Below are 19,921 nucleotides of genomic sequence, written 5' to 3'. Positions count from 1 at the left end.
CGAATGATTTTCTAGCTCCGACTGAGTTAACTTCCCAAGCATTCCAGTTTTATTTATTTTTTCTAATGCACTTGTCAGCTACTTCAAACTCCACCCCAGCTCCTGACAGCAAGGCCAATCGAACACACTCTCATTGTGGTTTCATGGGGAACCAGCTCACGGCCGCAGAAATGGACTGCGCCCAATGGCACAAGACCAAAAATAACTGCACCACTTCCACTTTTTTCAATGCGTCTGCATTGTTCCAATAGCACTGAGATATTACTACTGATTAATTCTGCTATATAAATAATGTGCAAAATGGGGGATAGCTTTAAGCCTTTTTCCTGCTTTTACTCATGTTCACACTAAAAGTTCCATTGCCTTCAATAAGCTCTGTACACCAGACTTACACTGACATAATTTCATTAACTTAGCTGAATTACTCCTTGTTTATAGCAGCAGAAGTGAGTGGAAAATCAAGGCCAACAGGATAAGAAATAATCCTATTATCCTGCCCAGCAAAATTGCTCTGGATTTAGAACTGAGATTTAGGTTTAACATGGGCTTCTTTTGTCACATAAGTTCTTACACCTTTCCTTACTCTCTCTACAGCCACTTTGGTGAGCTTACTCAGCTCAGTCTTTCATGTTCTCCTCCTTCCTTCCTCTTCTGTGTGTGCTTCCTCACCAGATCTAACTGGACCGTAAGTAACTCACCAGCAGTATAGTGTGCATAGCGATCCACTCAGACAGCAGCAAATAATAAATATCAAGTTGGCAGAAATCCTCCAAAACTGGAAATTTCCCTGTGCCCATCACAATACACATTAGAAATTCCAAAAGGCAGCAGTATGCATAGGTAATGTGACCACAAAACATAGTTAAGTTCCTCTCACACGCCTCTGACCCTGTAAACCATAGGCTTTACATGAGTGCTCCTTACACCGCCACATCCTTTCTACCTGTAACAGAAATCACCAATGCATCCATTCTGCCAATACAAGTGTAGTTATATTAGACCTAGCTCAGGCCTAACTACCACTTTCAAAATGGGTTGGCAGAGATTTCATCTGTGTTTGTCACCCTGTGGCCCTCAGGATACTGAAAATGCAGCTTGACTGCCACTGATGGAAATACAATGTGTATAGACTCTGCTAGACCCAAAGAAGCCTCAGGTGAAGAAACACCAGGGCAAGAAAAATCATTGTATGTGGCACTAGTTTATAGAAATATTTTACATATGTGTTGCATACATGTGTGTGTTTGTTACATGTGTCAATATGTAAAGAGACATAAATAAAGGATGTATAAGTGCATAAACATATATATCTGTACCTATATGTATTAAAAAAGCCTATTATTTCTGATTTAGAATCAAAGTAGCTGGAAATAACCCTGCTTTTCCTAAATTTTGGCTCAAAACACACCACTTCACCAGGCTAGGTCCAATCTCAGAGAAGAAATAACTTTGGGATAAAACTGGAGACAGGTTGAAAAGAAAGATAGCCACTGGGACATAATCCAGACGTACAAATAATCTGGATATCACTGCTGGTCAGTTTTACACTCAGATGTCTCACAGAGATGAATGGTCCAGAGAACTACAAGGGCTCAGACTTCTAAAGGCCTCCACCCCCAGCATCAGATTCATATTTTTTATGTGGAGCTCAGAGGCTGAACATGCTACTTCCTTTGAGCCAGATTTCCCCTTGGATTCATGCTGCAGATTTCAGGAGTTGGAATAACTTACCCATTGGAGAATAAATTAGTTATTGGCAGGACAACTTTGGCAGCAGCTTAATCTTCCAATCAGTTGCTCCACTAGCATTCTTCTATCCTGGAGAAAAGGGCATGTCCTCCTGGGTCTAGCGTTTCTCAGGGTAAGTTTGTAGTCAGACTCAATTTGGAGGCAAAAAGACATGACATTTTCTCTTAAAATGATAAGCTCCTTCTCCGTTAAGGCCCACGTGATTTTTTTTTTATTATTTTTTTTTGCTTTTTCTTAAGAGAACAGGAAGAGGAGGAGAGAAAAAAGCCTAATGAAAGTAACAGTAGGATTTGTGTGACTACATGCAGGACATGATATCCTATGCACCACGTGGCACAGGGGATCTGCTGCTTGCCCCATGGGAAGCCCCTGCCTCTTACCCACTCCATGGCTGTTGTTTCATTTCTTTTTCTGCTCTCTCTTAGGTGTCTTTAGAGCCTCCAAGCCACAGCATCTGATCATTGGAGGTAATCAGATGCATGATTTTCCATTAGGCGGATACCACATTGTCCCACCCATTAGATGGGACTCTGACCCTTTAGCTAATGTCTTACCAGACATCACCTCCACCCCGTGAAAGTACACAGCACAGTTCCCATGCAGATCCTCTGGGAAAGGGGCAGCAGGACAGAGGTGGCTGGCTCGCAGGCTCTGCACTATATCCCTCACTGGTTATTTCTTGTACTGCAAGAGCATCTGCAGATCCCTGCTGCACATTCCAGCCTCACTGTTCCGTGGCTGGACGTACACCTAGCAGGAAAGGCATCCTTCTATGCAGAGATTACAGAGCGTTTGTCTTGGTCCTTAGACACAGCTTTGGAAGTGCTGTGACAAGATCCAAAGAGCTGTAAGCTCCCGTAACATTAATGTGCTGACTCAGCATCTTTCATGCATATTACTGGATTTCAGAGCCATGTCTGGGGTGACAGCTGTCAATGGGGCCAGGACTGCCCATGAGAGCCATACCCCCCACCCTGGGGTCTGCTGGCCACTCAGCCTGATGTATTCCTCAACCAGCACACCTAAGGATGTCCTCCTTGACACCTGTCTGAATCCACAGCAGCTCCCTTCTGACACAGACCCTGCTTTGCTTCTGTGAGGGTCCATCTTCATCCTCTGCAGTCTCCACCAGCAACCCTCAAACAGTAATAAGGGGAGAAACCTGCAGAGAGGAACCCACAACTATCCCAGTTCCACACACTAGGCATTCTCTCTCTCACAATATCATCACTCCCCACTTCAGCAACTGTACCTTGCCCTTGCAGGGCTCCACTCCTTCTTTCTGGATCCCTTTCTTACCTAGAAGCCAAAAATCCCAGCCCACAGGCAGTGCCACCATGGTGCCTACTTACCCAGATCACTCCCCCTTTAACCAGCATTGCTGCAAGGTGGGGCACGGACAGGTCTGAGAAAAAGTGCTCAATGCAGCCCACCTGCTAAACTGTGAGCTAGCAGGGTGCCGTCTTGTCCTGCTACTGCATGCACTGGCTCAAGGAAAGGCAAACTTCTTCATGTGCAATAGCAAAGGCAGGATAGTGTTCTCTGGGTGGGAAGAAGATGATAATATTTTTGCATGGAGAAGGACATGGGAGAACAAGGGGAAGCACAAGGATTTGCTTGAAAGGAGAAAGGAGAAGGAAAGGAGAATGGAGAATAAGGAGAGAAGAGAAAAGAATTAAAGGAAGAAAGAAGAAAAGGCAAAAGTGAAAAGGCAAAGGGAAAAAAGCAAATGGAAAGGAAAAGAAAAGGGGAAAGGAGAAGGAAAGGGAAAGAGGAAGGGGAAGGGGAAGGGGAAGGGGAAGGGGAAGGGGAAGGGGAAGGGGAAGGGGAAGGGGAAGGGGAAGGGGAAGGGGAAGGGGAAGGGGAAGGGGAAGGGGAAGGGGAAGGGGAAGGGGAAGGGGAAGGGGAAGGGGAAGGGGAAGGGGAAGGGGAAGGGGAAGGGAAAGGGAAAGGGAAAGGGAAAGGGAAAGGGAAAGGGAAAGGGAAAGGGAAAGGGAAAGGGAAAGGGAAAGGGAAAGGGAAAGGGAAAGGGAAAGGGAAAGGGAAAGGGAAAGGGAAAGGGAAAGCTCTTTCTCTAAACCATTTTATTCTGCTGTTTGAATTTTTATTTTTCTGGCAATTGAAAATAAGGAAGTGAAAAGGATATAACCTTATCTAGTGCTCGGAGAGATTCTGTGCTTTGCATCTGTAACACAGCCGTATCGGCGGGCTGTTTCTGTGGGAGAGGAGGAGCAAAACGCTTTCGTCCCCGTGCCGGACACTTCTTTGGATCTTCTCCGGTGCCCTTCAAGAGGCTGCACTGGGGAGGCTCCGGGGGGCTCCGAGGCTGCCGGCACCGGGGGCTCCGTGGGTCAGACCACCTCCTAAGGGGATATCCGCACTGTATTTTTGGCCCCCAGACGGTTCTCCTTGGGAGAAGGATAAATCCAGGCGCTGCTCTCCAGCCCCCAGCCCGAGAACAGCGGGGTTATTTAGGGCCACGCGGCCTGGATCCTGGAACAACTCTCAGCCTTCCTCTCCACTTCCAAACAATAAAAGCTCTCCTCCAAGTATTTAATAAATACGAACTCATAACCTAAGTGTGGTGTCAACCTCGTGTTCCAAAGGCATCGCGGTTACCCAGCCCTGGGACAAATCCCAGGCGAGAGTTTTTGCTTAGGGATGCTCAGTCCCTGCCTGGCCCCTGACTGCCGGGGGACTAATTTCCGTGGCAAAAAGCGGGCATGGCTGACCTTATCAGCAGGGATGACCCGAGAGACAAACAAGGGGACCTTGAAAATCATCGAGGTCGGAGAAGGGGGGGTCCTTCTTCCTTTCCAAGAGCGTAAAACCAACCCGCGAGGGTTTACAAGCGAGCGGCTCCCGGCCCGTGGCAGCAAGGTGCGCGCCGGGGGCGAAGCCGAGAGCCCGGGGAGGGGTCGCTGCGGGGGTGCCGGGGCCGTGCTGTCCCGGCAGGTGGGGCCGTGCCGGGGCCCCCATTTCCAGGAGCCCAGCGCCACCCAGCGGAGAGGCCGGGCCGGCGGCACGGGGGGCTCCCCGCCGCGGGGAGGGGGTCCCGGCGGCCCCGGTCCCCCCCAGCCGCCCGGAGGCACTGCGGCTCCCAGAGCCACCCCCAGCGAGGGGGCAGCCTGCGAGGGGCTTCGTTAAGAAACCTCTCCCTCTACATACAGATTTATATATATGGATGGATTTGGGTATGGATTTGGGTCCTTTTATTATTTTTTTTTGGTGTTCCCCTCCCTCTCTGCTGTAGAGGAAGAGATGGATCTGCTGTTCCGCAATGTCCTAATGAGTTTGGGAAAGCAAGCAATAACGGTGTGTATAAACTCTGTCAGTGGAAGTTTAAAAAAAAAATAATATTAATAATTAAAAAAAAAAAAAAGTTAATCATTCGGAGGGTTTTTTGGCCCGGACTCCGTGTTTCCGAGAGGTCAGTGGTATCATTTTGACGTTGATTATGTAGCTGTTCTGGTCCCAAGTATGCTCCCCTCCCCTCCTAGCGTGGTGTGCGAGGATTGTATTTGAAAGGGAGGAAGCAGATACCGAAAGTGATGGCTGATGAATTGTCTAAACCCTTCAGGGACATTTCGTGCGGGGGCTCGGAGGCAGCTCATCAATAAAAGCCTCCCGGATGGAGGAGAGAGGGAGAAAAAGGGCGCTGGGACTCTGTGCGGGGGGGTCCCCGGAGGCACCATCACCCCCACCCCCCTTCCCCTTTGATCCGGTGGGGGACCCTAGCAGACCCAAGGCTTTGGAGACACCGGTGTAAAGAGGTGTGTGCGGGGGGGGGAGAAGGGGACACATCGAGCCCATAAAAGCATACAGAAAAAAAAAAAAAAAAAAAAAAAAAAAAAAAAAAAAAAAAAAGGATGTAAAAGGGGCTTTAGGGTTTTCTGCCCCCGCCACCTCGAAGTGGCCCTAATGAGTGAGGAGGTGGCCGCAGAGTCCGTGCCCGCGCTTGGCAGGCTCGGTCCTTAGGTGCGAGCTCGGATTATTACTTTTTTCCAACCTCTGTTCGTAAATCATGTCATAATCCGGCACTCGGTAACCCGGCCCTACCTTTGAGTGGGTCGTTATGTTTTACGGGCTTTACTTAGAAATTAATGAAAACCTCTCACGAAAGAGGGGGGCTGGGGTGGAGGGAAGGCGGGGAGCGGCAGCGAGCAGGGAAACCTGCTCCTGATTAGGGCCTTCCCCGAAATTCATAGGCGAGCACCCTCCGATGCTGGATCCTTTTTCCCAGCCAGCCCCCCCGCCCTGGCACGGCACGGCACGGCGGCTCCCCCGGGTTTCTGCAGGATGGGGACGTGGGGACGGGATGGGGACGTTTTTGGGTCTGGGGTCCGCGACAGAGCAGGAAGAAGGATGTAGGGAGGGATGCAGGAGGCTGGGGGCACCGCTGGCTCGCCCGCCGCGGCCAAACAGTTTGCTCCAAATGGTATGGAAAGTAATTAAGGTCGGAGCACGCATGAAAATTATTGACAATGTGTAAAGTCAGAAATCTCATTTGATCGGAATGTAAACCCGGGCGGGTGAGAAGCCAGGCAAAAAAAAAAAAAAAAAAAAGGTACCGCGCGTTCAGATCTCGGGCCAAACCCTGTTTTGCCCTTACTCGCGGCTGTCAGTGGGGTACGTGGAGCGGGATCCTACAGCTTTCCCTACAGCCTGCAGGAACGCAGATACCTGCGCAAGTCTCCAAACTTTCCGCTTCTTATTTTACCCCGCGCCCGTCACGTTTTATTTACACCCGCAGAGGATGCTCGGAGACAAAAGAGTTTTGTTTTGCCTTTTTTTTTTTTTTTTTTTTCTTTTTCCACGTCAAAGATGTTTTATATTTTTGGAAGGGTTGTGTTTCCTTTTAAAGAGGTGACCTATATCCTGACCACTGTAGGGGGTTTATTTTGATGCTCCGGGAAGTTCAGTGGGAGCTGTGCAGAGCTGGGAGGGGATAAAATCTTTACCGTTCTCATCTGGCATAGGAAAAGCCAAGCCTACCCACACAAACACTTGGTGGAAGTACTCGGGGGTGACACTTGCAAACCCGACGCTGTTCTTGCGGGACGGTGGAGCGGAGCTCTCCCTTGCAACACCCTCGTTACCTGCCTCCTCTATCCCTCGGAGCGGAGCCTGGGGGGCCTCTTGGATGTCTCCAGCAAGGCTGGGACCTCGGGGAAAGCAACGAGGGGCGCCTGCAGCCCGAGGGGCGGCTGCCCGGGGGGGTTGCAGGGCTCCCGTGCACTGAGGAAGACCTCTTCTCCCACCTGCTAAGGTGGCTTTCCCCCTAAAAAACCCTTCCCCAAAGGCGAATAGATGCTGCTCTTCGCCTGGCTTCTCGCCCAAACTTTATTTCTCGCCTAGTCTTTCTCTTTCCTCCGGGAAGGAAAGAGAAAAGTGCCCTACTAATTCACGACCACTACTTTCACGGAGGTGTCCCGACTTGGCCTTAGCTCCCCTCACACCCAGGCACTGCTAAAAAAAAAAAATCCTAAGGTATCTTAATGGGAAGCCAGCCAAAGCTAGGTGTTGATCCCCCAGGTAACCCCTGCAAAATGCTATGAGAGCGGTGCCCGCTCTGGGCACTGAGCACTTGGGCTGATGCAATTAGGGCTAGGCTGGTTTTGTGGTTAATTTGCTCTTTTATATTTCTTTTATTTTATTATTATTTTGTCTCGCAAGGAGAGGTAGGCCCCCGCTCTTTGCTCCTCGCCTGCCCTGGGGACGGGAGGTGCTCTCCCGACCTGGGATGCTTCAACCCCAACCATGGGATGCCGAGACCCTCTCCCTTTTCCTTCAGCCTCCGGAAAGGAGAGAGACCCCCAGCTCTTCCGCGGGAGCTGGGAAAAAGGGTCCCGACGGCAGCCTGCGGGGAGCCATCTATAAAAAGAGTCACGCCTGCTCCTCTTTGCGTACGCAAAGAAGGGGAGGGGGGTGGAGAAAAACAAGGGGAAAAAAAACTCTCCAAACAAACACTGGGATCGCACGGCTACTGCCAGAGGTCCCGAGAAGTCAAGAGGTCCCGGGAGCAGCACAAAGGACGGGGCAGAACCGCTGCCAGCCCCTTCCCATCCCGGCCTTTCTGTCCCCTCCGCCCGGCGTCCTCCCGCCGCCTCGGGGCTGGTCCCGTCCCGGGAGGGCTCCCGGTGCCTCCGGGACCGGTTCCCGGTTCCCGGAGCTCGGCTGCGGCCGGTGGGCTCCTCCCGCTCGGGAAAAAATGCCCGCATGTCCCCCATGCGGCAGCGCATCGCCGTCAGCCGCCGTGGATCGAGAGCTGAGCCCAGGCACCCTGAAACTGACAGTCGGAGGAAAATCCTCCGGGGCTTAAGGAAAGGCACTTTTACAATACTGCGGGGATTTGTTTAAGTTTCAGTCTCGGGTTTAATTGGAAAAACGCTTCTCATCTGCAGGACCTCAGAGCAAGGGAAAGAGCCTCAAGCACACAGTTAAAAAAAATAAAATTGGAGGGGGGGGGGGGGGGGGGCAGAAAAAAAAAAAAAAAGCAAGGACTCCAAGATAACCGTAAACATTTATCTTTCATATTTGTCTCCCATTTTCTTAACTGGTTTAGTCTACGTTTTTTCATTTAGCCCACGATGCAGAGGGGACAGTGTTATGAACATGAAACTGAAACCGCAATAATGAAGAGATTTCCTAGAATAAAAACGATGATTATAGAACAACATCTGAGTAACCAAATCTGCCAAAAAGTTTAATTTCCGTATACTCTGGTAAAACAAACCAGTTGTGCTCCAAAGCTGGGATCAGCTCAGAAATGGATACACCAACCAAAATAAACATCTCCACCAAACAGCAAATGCACTTCTGTTTAATCAGAGGCACTTCAAACCATCTTTTAAAGCCTCAGTACCATGTCTTGGAGACTTCTTAATGCTATGTTTAAAACAATCGCCTGCGGAGAAGAGGACGTTTCTAGCAGGTAGGAGGGAGATGACCCAGCTTGTGAGCCCCGATTCCCTCATCAGGGCTGCTTGGAGATGACCGCAGACATCGGCTCTCTTCCCTCGGGTTTTGGTACATTGTCCGAGCGGGTTTGCCCCGTGGCAAAACACCGACATCCCCCTAAACCGTGACATCTGCCTGGGAATTAAATGTCCCTTGCCACCCCGCCGGTATAGCACGGAGCAAGGCGAGCTGAGTGAGAGGTGGCCAGGTCAGAGCCATCTTCAGCCCTCTTCCCCCCGGCACCGGCTTCAGCCTCCCGCTGCTGGCCGCAGTGGCCCGGGGATGTCACCCACGCGTGGCCCGGGGATGTCACCCGCGAGTGGGACAGCCGTGATTTGCAGCCGGACGGCCCGCCGCGGAAGGCGACAAAGGACGCTCGCCCGCCGACCTACAGCAGGGAAGGATGTTTACGCACAAAAGCACGGATTTTCTTAAAATATTCCCTATCGGTCGTTGCAACGAGATCGGGAATCGCACGTCGGCCTCCTCCCCGCCCCGCCGAGAAAAAGAAAAGATATGTGTTTTTTGTGGGGGGTTTGGGTCTTAATTTACACCGGGAACAATTTAAACCGATGTCTCAGGAAAGGTGAGCACGATCTATTGACAGAGAAGTCTTTTTTTTTTTTTTTTTTTTTTTTCCTATTAAAAATGTGTAGAAAACCTTGCCGGACTTCGCAGTGTTTTTCTTAGCTGATTCTCAGGTACAATCAAGCCCTTTTCGGACACATTCCCATGTACGTAGCAGTGGTGATCTGGAGGAAGCTGTCGACGCCTGTTCAGTTAATTTAGGTTTTCTTTGTCTAATTACTGGGGAGCTTAGGGAAAAGGAGCCGGGCTCAGGGCAGTAAACTGACACTTGGGCTCTGTGTGTGGTATCCAGGCAGAGTTTGATGGAAAAAGCCTGCTTCCACTCAACTGCAGGTCACTGTCTGGGACCAGCCCCACCCCCTCCCTGCCCGTACCCACCAGCGAGCTCCCAGCACGGAGCTGCGCTGGAGACAGACGGACACACGGACACACACACACACACACACAGAAGGCTGCAGGCACGGCGTCCCCCTCTGCCCAGGTCCTTCCCACCGCCGTGCCTTTGCTGCAGCATCCCTCCCCGCCGCCTTCTTCATCCCTTCTCCAGCTTGATGCTGGAGTCTCCCAAGGCAACTGGGAGCAGCCCTGTGCCTCCGACGGCCCCTCTCCTCCTTGCCCCGTTTCCTCCGGCAAACTGCGGCTCCCAGCAGGGGGTAACCCCCCCCCCCCCCCCCCCCATTTGAGGTTGCACCGGGAGAAAATCTCCAAGGAGAGGAAGGAGAGAGGGAGGGAAGGAGGGCGCATCCTTGGTGCTCCGACACGACCCCTGGGTTGCTCCTCATTTCATCTTATATGCGGAGGGGTGGGGGTGTCAAGGGGTACCGAGAAGCTGCCCCCATCCTAAAGAAAAAAAAAGAAAAAGGAAAAGGAAAAACGGAGGTCTGGTAGGCTTGAGGAGCGGAGGCAGCAGCAGCAGCAGCAGCGCCTCCTGCCCAGATGAAGAGTGGCCACAGGCCAGCTGGAAAGGGGGTGGTCTCTCGCTCCCGCTCGCTCCCCCTCTATCTCTGCCGCCCGGCTGATTTCTCAGCCGGATTCAAGGGGGGTCTGCAGGGAAAGAAATAAAATCATAATAATAATATATTAAAAAAAAAAAAAAAAAAAAAAAGCGAGCGAGATTGAAGAACCCGATAGGCGGCCGAGCCTCTAAGGCAGGAAAAAAGTGCCTGTGAAGGGCTGAGGGTGCGGAAAGGGGCCGGGGGCGGGCGGGGGGGCTCCTGCTTTTCCTCCCGGTGCCGGTTTAGGCAGCGGGACGGTGCCCAGGTGGGGGGCAGAGGAGGAAGCGGAGCGGCGCTGAGCGGAGCCTCGGCGGGCTGCGCGGGGAGGGAAGGCGGGGGCCGGGCCGGGGCCGTGCCGGGGCCGTGCCGGGGCCGTGCCGGGGCCGTGCCGGTCCATCCCGCCCCGGCGGAAAGCAGAGGAGCCGTGGCGCAAGGGGCCGGCCGGGAGGGATGCGCAGGGCGCCGCCGCCGCGCTGAGGAGGTGCCCGCAGGACAGCGGCTCCCGGAGCCCCCCCCCCTGCTCTCCCCAACCTCCCCCCTCCTCCTCCTCCTCCGCGGGGCACCCCCCGCCCCGGTACCCACCCCGCCCGGCTCCCCCCCTTCCCTCCCCGCCTCACCCCAGCCGGCCCCATTCCCCTCCCTCCGCCAGATGACCACCGCCAGCGGCCAGCAGCGGCTGGAGCCCCCCGTCCCTCTCCGCTCCTGCAGCCCGGCTCCCGGAGCTCTCCAGATGAGCCGGCCGCCCTCCTCCGCCCTGGAGACCTCCACCTCCTCTTCCTCCACCTCCACCTCCTCCTCCTCCTCCTCCTCCTCGGCGGCGGCGGCGACCTCCAAGAGCAAGAAGGCCAGCTCGGGGCTGCGGCGGCCGGAGAAGCCCCCCTACTCCTACATCGCCCTGATCGTCATGGCCATCCAGAGCTCGCCCTCCAAGCGGCTGACCCTCAGCGAGATCTACCAGTTCCTGCAGGCCCGCTTCCCTTTCTTCCGCGGCTCCTACCAGGGCTGGAAGAACTCGGTGCGCCACAACCTCTCGCTCAACGAGTGCTTCATCAAGCTGCCCAAGGGGCTGGGCCGCCCGGGCAAGGGCCACTACTGGACCATCGACCCGGCCAGCGAGTTCATGTTCGAGGAGGGCTCCTTCCGACGGCGGCCCCGCGGCTTCAGGAGGAAGTGCCAGGCGCTCAAGCCCATGTACCGCATGATGAACGGGCTGGGCTTCGGCGCCTCCATCCTCCCGCAGGGCTTCGACTTCCAGGCGCCCCCCGCCTCCCTCGCCTGCCACTCCAACGGCTACAACCTCGACATGATGCCCAACGCCATGGCCAGCGGCTACGAGGGACTCAGCGGCGGCCACCACGTCCCGCACATGTCGCCCAACCCCGGCTCGACCTACATGGCCAGCTGCCCGGTGACTGCCAACGGGGACTACGGCCCCGACAGCAGCAGCAGCCCCGTGCCCTCCTCGCCGGCCATGGCGAGCGCCATCGAGTGCCACTCGCCCTACACGAGCCCTTCGGCTCACTGGACAGCCTCGGGGGCCTCGCCCTACCTCAAGCAGCAGGGCCTCCCCGCCGCCAACGCCGCCTCCTCGGGCATCCACTCCAGCGTGCCCTCCTACTCCCTGGAGCAGGGCTACCTGCACCAGAGCCCCCGCGACGACCTCTCAGGTACGGGGGGCTGCAGGGAGGCCCCGGACCCGGCCCCCCCGCCGCGGGTCTCCGCCGGTAGCGGGGGGCTTCGGCGGGGACCCCCCGGCCGCGGTGGGGCAGGGGGGAAAGAGGGGCACGGTCTGCCAGAGGGACAGGGTGGCAAGGGGGTCGGAGCCGGTCTGTTTCGGGATCGGGGGGGATGGCTGGGGGCGTAGGGCATCACTCCGTCCCGGCTTTAGCTCGTTCCCTCCCCCCCCGGGACGCCTCGGTAAACCGCGGTCCGTGGGGACTCGTAGGGGGAGGCATCGGAAAAGGCGTTAAATATTATCCCCAAAGCCCTGCGGGCTGCGGGGGAAAAGGAAAAAAAAAATAGGGAAAAAAAAAAAAAAAAAAAAAAAACACGAAAGAAAAAAAACCGCTAATCTCGAGAAATGCGAAGGAGATTAAAGCAGATCCAGTGCATTTCTGCAAGCGGAGGGAAAAAGGGTTTCTTCTGCTCTCTTTCTCACCCCCTCCCTGCCCGGCCGGTGATTACAGACAATGTCTGCTCAGAAAAAAAATCCTAGCACAAAAATGGGTAAAAGATGTTGGGCTCTTACGGGGAAATTTTCCAAATAGCCCTTTTAAACGTGGGTCCCGGAGGTTAAGCAAACAAAGACAGTCTGGGCTGGACCACACCGAAGAGGATTTTAGCCTGACTTAACCCCTATGAGAGCGGGGTCTTGTTCAATTTTATGGGAATTTCAACAAGTAACAAATACAGGCGACCCTCAGCGCTGGGTCCCCTCCTGCCCCCGCCTTGGGCTCCTGTCAATCACCCCCCGGTCCCCCTCCGAGCCCCGCACCCTGCCCCGGCCTCCCCGCGGGGCAGGCGTGCGGGGAGCCCCGCAGCGGGCAGCCGGGGGGCGCGGAGGGGATGCCTGGCACAGCAGCGAGCCGCCTTCCCTCTATTTTTAAATAACAACAATCATCATCATCAAAAATTAAAGGTGACAAAACACTAATCAGCCCTGCAGTGGCTGCAGGGGAGAGGAGCGGGTCGCTGTGCCTTACCCGCCGGGCTGCGCGTCCTCCGCAGGGCTGCTCCGTGCCCACGGGGCTCTGCTGCTGCGCTTTCAATCCGTTTTTCGGAGATGCAGCCGCTCCTTCCACGGGGCTTGGTGGCCGGGAGGGGTTCTCCAGGGCTTGCCCCGCCGAAATGCCTCCCTTCACCGCTAGCCACTTCGGCTTGGCTTTGTTGCTGTCGCTGTTGTTGCTTGGATCTTTTTTTTATCTGTTTGTTTGTTTGCTTTGCTTTCGGATTTTTCTTTTGTTTTGTTTTTATTTTTCTTTGTTTGTTTTACTTCTGGCGGTGGCCCGGCCGCCCCGCGGGGACACGTGTGGCGAGGGAGAGGGGCTGCGTGGCGGCTGCCCCCCTCCTCCTGCCAGGCACCCGAGGTGCCAAAGGCGATTCCTGGAAGAGAAACGTTCATTGCGGGGCAGCTCACGAGCAGCTTCTGGAAACAACAAGCAGAGAGAGAGAGAGAGGGAAATAGAGAGAGGGGAAGGGTTCTGGTTCCCCCGAAGCCTCCCACCACGGTTTCCGAGGCTGGGGCGGTTTGAGTGCGGCTCTTTTCTGTTGGAGGACGGATGTACAGACAGACCGAGGGACGCTTTTTTAATGCCGACGAAGAGCGTCCGCTTCCAGCAGCTCAGATTTAGTGCCTCCGCTTTGCGAAGCGGAGTTTCTCCGGCTATTTTGCACAGCCTCTGCTCTGGAGTAGGGATCCGGGCCCTGGACTTTGGGAGCAAACCATTCCCATTGGGAGCAAACCGTCCCCATTCCTCGATTAGATTAAAATAATAATAATAAAAAAAACATTTATTATAATAATAAAAAACATTATTATTATTATTATTATTATTATTATTATTATTATTTGCGCAGAACCACTCCTCGTTCGTGTGTGATCCGCAAAATCTCTGTGGTGCAATTGTTTCAGTAGAATTAAAGGAGATAGGGAAAAACGATCCGAGCTCTTTCGTTCGTAATTATTTCCAGCAATAATCTATCCCCTCCTCTCCCCACGAAAGCAGCAGCAAGTGAATTCCGCTTTTCCCTTTCTTTTAATTAAATGCAAAAGCAAATTCGGTGGCAATCGCTGCGGATCGGTCAATAACCTCCTGCTCGTGACAGCGACGGGGAGGACTTGAAACCTTGAATTTGCATCAGACCCAAGAATAAGAGAGGAAAAAAATTGGAAACAGGAGGCTCGGTTCTGCTAAAAGGATTTTGAAGCTGGGGAGGTGGGGGTGGTACGGATTTTTTTCGCACACTATTAAATCCTGCTAAATGATTGAATCAGGATTGTAATAAAGTGCCCTGGTTTATGGTGAGCATACCAGCAGGGTTATTAGAAAGCCGAGGAAATCCAGCGAAATAATCACTTTTATAAAGTGAGCTCTGCGGGGTGAAGGAGGGGACAGTGCTGGAGGAGCCGGGCTGTGCGCGCCGCCGCCGGGGCTCGCTGCACAAATCGCGAAAGGTGCCGGCTCCGTGACGCTGGGGAAAACCGTGCACGTCTCCCTCTTTTTTCCCTTCATCCCTTCTCTTTCTTTCCATGCTGCTTTCTTTCTTTATTCCTTTTTTTTTTTTTTTTTTTTTTTTTGACCCTCGGTCAGATTTGACAGGGTCCCACCAGCCGAGCCTGACATCCCCACGGCAAAGCAAAGCAAAGCAAATCCCTTTCTGGCTCCGTCCTGCAGGCCTTGCCCAGGCGATCTCCCCCCTCCCCACTGGTCCTGTAGGATCCCTGCCAGGCTAAAGATCCCCTCGCGGCGCGGGCTGGAGGGCGATCTCCCACGGGGCCTCTTGCGCTCCGTCCCCCCAAGGGTTTCCTTAGGCTGTGGGAAATTAAAATCGGAATTTGAAAGGTCATTTACATGTCGGGGCCGCGGATGTACTTCTCTCGCTGCTGTTGACGAGGCGTGGGGTGTCCTTGCCCTGTATCCGAGGCTCACGAGAGCACACACGTGTACAGGGGTGCAGCTCGCACCGCCCCCCCCAAAAAAAAAAAAAAAAAATCATACACATCATCAGCACACAAACGAATGACCAAAAATGAGTGGTGGCAATTCAACCTGCAGCCCCCCAGTCAAAAGCAACCCCCCCGTCCCACCCGACACTCCACCCCACCTCCCCCCCGGGAGTGGGATTTGGGGACGAGGGAGGGGAAGTCAACGAGGATCAGGACCCGATTGCCATGTCCCCAGCGCACCCAGAAAACCACGCAAGTGGCATCCTCTGCTCCCAGTCTCACCTGACCCCGGGCACGACCGAGGGACACTCAGGGGGCAGATGCCCGGCTGTGCCCGCGTTGCCATACGCAGGGATGCGCCCGGGGCGCGCTCACGCGTGTGCCCGTGGCTCTGCGGCTTGTGGTGCGCCCTACAAGTGGGACAGGGAACAGGCTTTTCCGGGAAGGAGAGCTCCATCACAGAGCAGGGACAGGGGAAAGCCTCTCCTCCGTGCGGGTGAGCTACCTGGTTTCTGAACAGCTCTTCTTCTCTCCTTCTCTTGCAGTGGGATTGCCTCGCTACCAGCATCACCCGTCCCCGGTGTGCGACAGGAAGGATTTTGTCCTCAATTTTAACGGCATTTCTTCCTTTCACCCTTCGGCTAGCGGCTCTTACTACCACCACCACCACCATCAAAGCGTCTGCCAGGACATCAAGCCCTGCGTGATGTGAAGGCAGCGCCCCAACAGAGACAATCAGGTGGCGTCGAGCAGCGCCGAGGTATAGACGGACCCACGCAGACGAAATATAATGTGCACTCTGATAGCATTGATAGTACACGAGTCACTTAGCAAAAATTACCTAAGGAAGCAGTTTTCGGGCCCCTCCACTCCTTGAAGGACACGACACGTACAGCCGGTGTAACTCCGAAGCGCTCCCCAAAATCGCGCATCGCTAGGTGAGACTGAGTGTCCCTGAGCGCGCCGGTGGTAAAACGCCTTTCCGTCGTCTCCTAAAGAGCCGAGCTTTGGGAAAGTGAACGAGCCGAAATATTTTTTGTACGAGAAAGTCTCTTTGAATAGGAAAAGCCAGTCTCCCAGCTCAGCACCTGCGAGGACACCCCCCTCCGTTTTCCTTTTTTTTTTTTTTTTTCTCTCCCCGAGCCCCACCGAGGACACTTTTTATGGACTCCAGCACCGACCGATCGATATTATTAAAACAGTATTGTTTAGCCCTTTCGTGTATAGACTTTAAGAAAAGTTCATTTTTTTCCAGTATTGCAGCAAGACAACGTTTTGTTTTTTATTTTTACAAAAGTTGTTTTTCTACCACAGTATTTTTAAAGAAATATTTTAAATAAATCTCGTGTATACTCACACACTATTGCTTTAAAAGGAGAATATATTTGCACTTATGTATACTTTTTACAGTTTGCCAAAATATTTTGATGTACAAATTTTTTTTTCCAATAAAATGTATATAAACGACAACACACTGGGCAGGCACTTCTTTCCCCTCGGCCCCTTTCTGATACATTTCCTCTCCCTTTGCATCCCCCCTTGTTAAAGCTGCAACCCCAAATACTGAAGGCTCTGGGGGACGAGAGCGAAGAAGGAGAGGGGGGGGACCTGTGCCCGAGGGTCGGGGGCTGCTCTGCCTGATCCCAGGCTGTTCTTCTGGGCAGACTTGAAGATAACGGGGGCAGCGGACACACAAGCAGCAGGGACCAGGTTTCCGGCTTCTCCCCCCGAGGGCTCCTTGCTGTTCAGGGCTGTTTGCAGGTGCCCCCCTCCCCACGGCCACGCAGCCCCCCTGCACCCCGGAGAGGCTTCGCCAGGGGGCTGCAGGCAGGAGGGGGCGTCATGGGGAGGAAGGGGGGCGAGAAGGATCCTTGATAAAAGAATGGCTTGATAAGCATCGAGGGGCTGGGCAGGGGGAGAACCGAGAATAGGTTGGCCAGGAAAAATAAAGATGAAAAAAATAAAAGTGGAAAAAACAAAACAAAACAAAACAAAACAAAACAAAAAACGGTGGGGATAGAAGCACCCCCTCTGCGCCCCCCGACCCGGGGCACCCCCGGCGGTCCAGCCCCTCACCATAGTGCCCGAAGAGGCTGAAGAGCGAGTGAGTTTTGGCAAAATAGGTAGCTGTGCAGGTAGACGCCCGCATGCAGATATACGCACATGCCTATCGATTATATACATGCACTTATACATGCGTAATGACATATAGGCGCGCACACATATATAATTCTTCATCTTTTCAAATATATATTTATGCTCAAACATGCCCTTTTCTTCCCTGAGCTTCTCAGGGCCTGTGATAAATTATAAAGTCAGTTTCAGAGTTTGCTCCGACCACAGTGCTGTGTTTACATTCTTTCCGAGGCAAGCCTGCATGGTCGTAATTTATATCCTAAACACTCGAACGTAACTTGTTTATACAGGAATGACAGGACCTCAAAGAGAAAAAAACTGCCTTTGCCTCACCGGCGGCCTCGCGTGGGGTGCCAGTGCCCTCCAGCGGCACGACGCCGGCATCGGCCTCCCGCAAGCCCCGGCCTCTTCCCCAGCCTCCGCGGCGGAGGCTCGCAGCCTCGTGGATTATATGAATTTGGGCATTGTGGTCCCCCCCCATCCCGCCCCGGCTCCTGAACGTGATTACAGGGCAGAGAAGGGGACTGAGTCCTCCTAAGAAAGGGGAAGGATCTGCTGGGCATCCTGCGGGTTGGGGCTTCTGGGCTCGCCCGTAAGGATTTCTCTCCTCTAACAGACTAAGGTTCCTTTTCACCCGTAAAGCTTCTCAGACAAAGGACGTTTCAGAAGCAGTACTCCTCTAGACACCGATATGTTTCTGGGTGCTGTCTGTAAAATGAACCCAGCCTCTTTTCTTTTTTTTTTTTTCTTTTTAATTTTATTTTTTCCCCTCAATTTAAGGGTGATGAGCAAATGCTGGGGAAGGAAAAAAAAAAAAAAAAAAAGCCAGATTTTTAAGTTAATTTGATCTGATTTTGTTTTGATATTTGATTTTATTATAGTACTCTCTAGCCTAGAAACCCGGTTTTTGTTTAGTCTAAAGAACTCCAGTGGCTGCAGAGCCCATGAGAGCCAAGACCAAGAGCTACGCCACGGAGAGGACAAGGTATTTATGTTTTAGCCATGCAGTTAAAAACTTTTTGCGTCTTTTTACATTTGTAAATGATCACTGAACATGCATGAGTGCTAACTATCCTAGAAAAAGAAAACCTTTGTTAGAGACCCAGCACCTTGTGCCTTCTAATCACGGTACTAAAGGTGCAGAGGTCCATAACACCAAAGAAAAATGGAATTTCTAGTGTTAACACAAACCCAGAAATCTAGATGTGTAGATGTAGTCTGAGCATTGTGAGAGAGCCCAGGAGGACACACCTGACTATGAGTGTGTATTTGCCAGCCACAATGTGAAGAAACCTCTAGCTGATATGCTAAAATCAGCATCAGCTGGTGCACAGCACGGGAAGGTCTTCATCCCTGCAGTTTTCTGAGTTGTTGCTTTTTTTTATGAGAAGAGTCTTTTCTCATCCTCTTTATCATTCATTATCTTCTCATTCTTTGCCAGCTGAAGTCCCTAATTGCTTTGTCCTCTGTATGTGGATTGCCAGATACCTAAGTACCACCTTTCGTTTCTTTACAGTGTTTTCATCCAAGTAGCACCCAACAAGCATCCAACTCCGTTGACAGAGTCATTGGTCACCTCTGTTCACCTCTGGCTTCCAGCCTAGGGCTACAGCCTCTACAAACCCTTTCTCCTTTCAGGTGAGCACAGAGGCGGATGAGAAGATATTATTTCTAGGTATGCTTCTAGTCTATCCTGAGGAATAGATTAGAATAGGATAGACTTTTAGATTGCACATCTAAAAGTCTGCGTTATGTTTTCCAGCAAGATCGGTTGGTCTAATGCTTCAGTAACGCGTGTCCCGCAAACCTTGCCTCACTAATGACCTCAGTCCATCCCAGCTACAAGAAAGCTACAACTAAATTACAAATAGTTAGTCATCTCGACTGATCGCCTAGCTCCCATTTGGTGAGGCACTGAGGCAAATGGACTGAGTGTAGGCTAATCCAAACATTTCCATTATTAGAGCACACCAGCCAGAGTTTCCGCAGGATGGGAATGAAATCACACTGGAGCGCCTCAAACAGTTTGCATGTGATCTGCTATAATCTTATATATATATTTTCTCCATTCTCTGGTTTCATCACAGTCTTACTGCCTCAGTGGAGGGATTTTGCTTGTGAGGGTGTTTATGTTACACAGAAAAAACCACTCAACCACTCCAAAGCTGGGATCATTTGAACAATCAATTTAACGTTGACAAAATTAGCCAAATGCAGAGATATCTTATGCGGAACATCAAATTTCTCGCTGACATTTGACCAAAGTGTTTTTTTAAAACAGCCAGTTTATTAATCCCATTAAATCCCTTTGCCTATTATTCTATTAAGACCAACACAAGATTAATATCTTGCTGCATTTTGTCCCAGCTGGCAAAGTGCTTTGAGCAACACAAAATTTTCAGTTTAGTGTGAGAATTTTAGTCTGATTTCGAGGCAAAGAAAATACTTTTTTTAACAAAACTCAGTAACAATATGAGTGACTTTATTGAAGTAGAAAGACTTGCTCGTAACATATGCATGAGGTAATATTTAAATAAGCCTGGTCAGAGAAATGGTAGGTATTTCAGTTAGGCCCTGAGAAAGCCAGGTACTGCTTTCAATTATAATTTTAATATACCTGAGCATGTGAGTAGTCCCATTAAATTCAATGGGACTGAGCAGCTGCTTGGAGTTAGAAGTGCTTTGCTGAGGAAGGACGATGGGATCAGAATCAAACAGTACAGGTTCTTCTGATGTGCTGCAGCTGCGCACTCTATAAGAACTGGAGTAGAATATACCTGGTTCATATACAGAACGAAAATTAATTCAAAACATACTCTGGCTTTGA

General features: G+C 52.1%; 1 protein-coding gene and 1 long non-coding RNA gene across 2 annotated transcripts; one reads left to right on the top strand and one right to left on the bottom strand.

Moving 5' to 3' along the window:
- Positions 1 to 8,430: 8,430 nt before the first annotated feature.
- Positions 8,431 to 11,468, bottom strand: LOC311431177. Its single transcript, XR_014689297.1, has 2 exons — positions 11,290 to 11,468; positions 8,431 to 10,341 (listed from the first exon to the last, which is right to left on the bottom strand). It is a non-coding gene; the product is annotated as an uncharacterized lncRNA (long non-coding RNA).
- FOXF2 (forkhead box F2) lies at positions 10,907 to 16,428 on the top strand. Its single transcript, XM_084508470.1, has 2 exons — positions 10,907 to 11,959; positions 15,504 to 16,428. The coding sequence occupies exons 1-2, from the start codon at positions 10,942 to 10,944 to the stop codon at positions 15,668 to 15,670; spliced, it is 1,185 nt and encodes a 394-aa protein (XP_084364596.1). The 5' UTR covers positions 10,907 to 10,941; the 3' UTR covers positions 15,671 to 16,428.
- The last annotated feature ends 3,493 nt before the right edge of the window (positions 16,429 to 19,921 follow it).

This window comes from Aythya ferina, assembly GCF_964211825.1.
Source record: "Aythya ferina genome assembly, chromosome: 2".
Classification (NCBI taxonomy): Eukaryota; Metazoa; Chordata; class Aves; order Anseriformes; family Anatidae; genus Aythya; species Aythya ferina.
The sequence above is the reverse complement of the archived record's forward strand: the minus strand, read 5'-3'. Positions and strand labels throughout refer to the sequence as shown.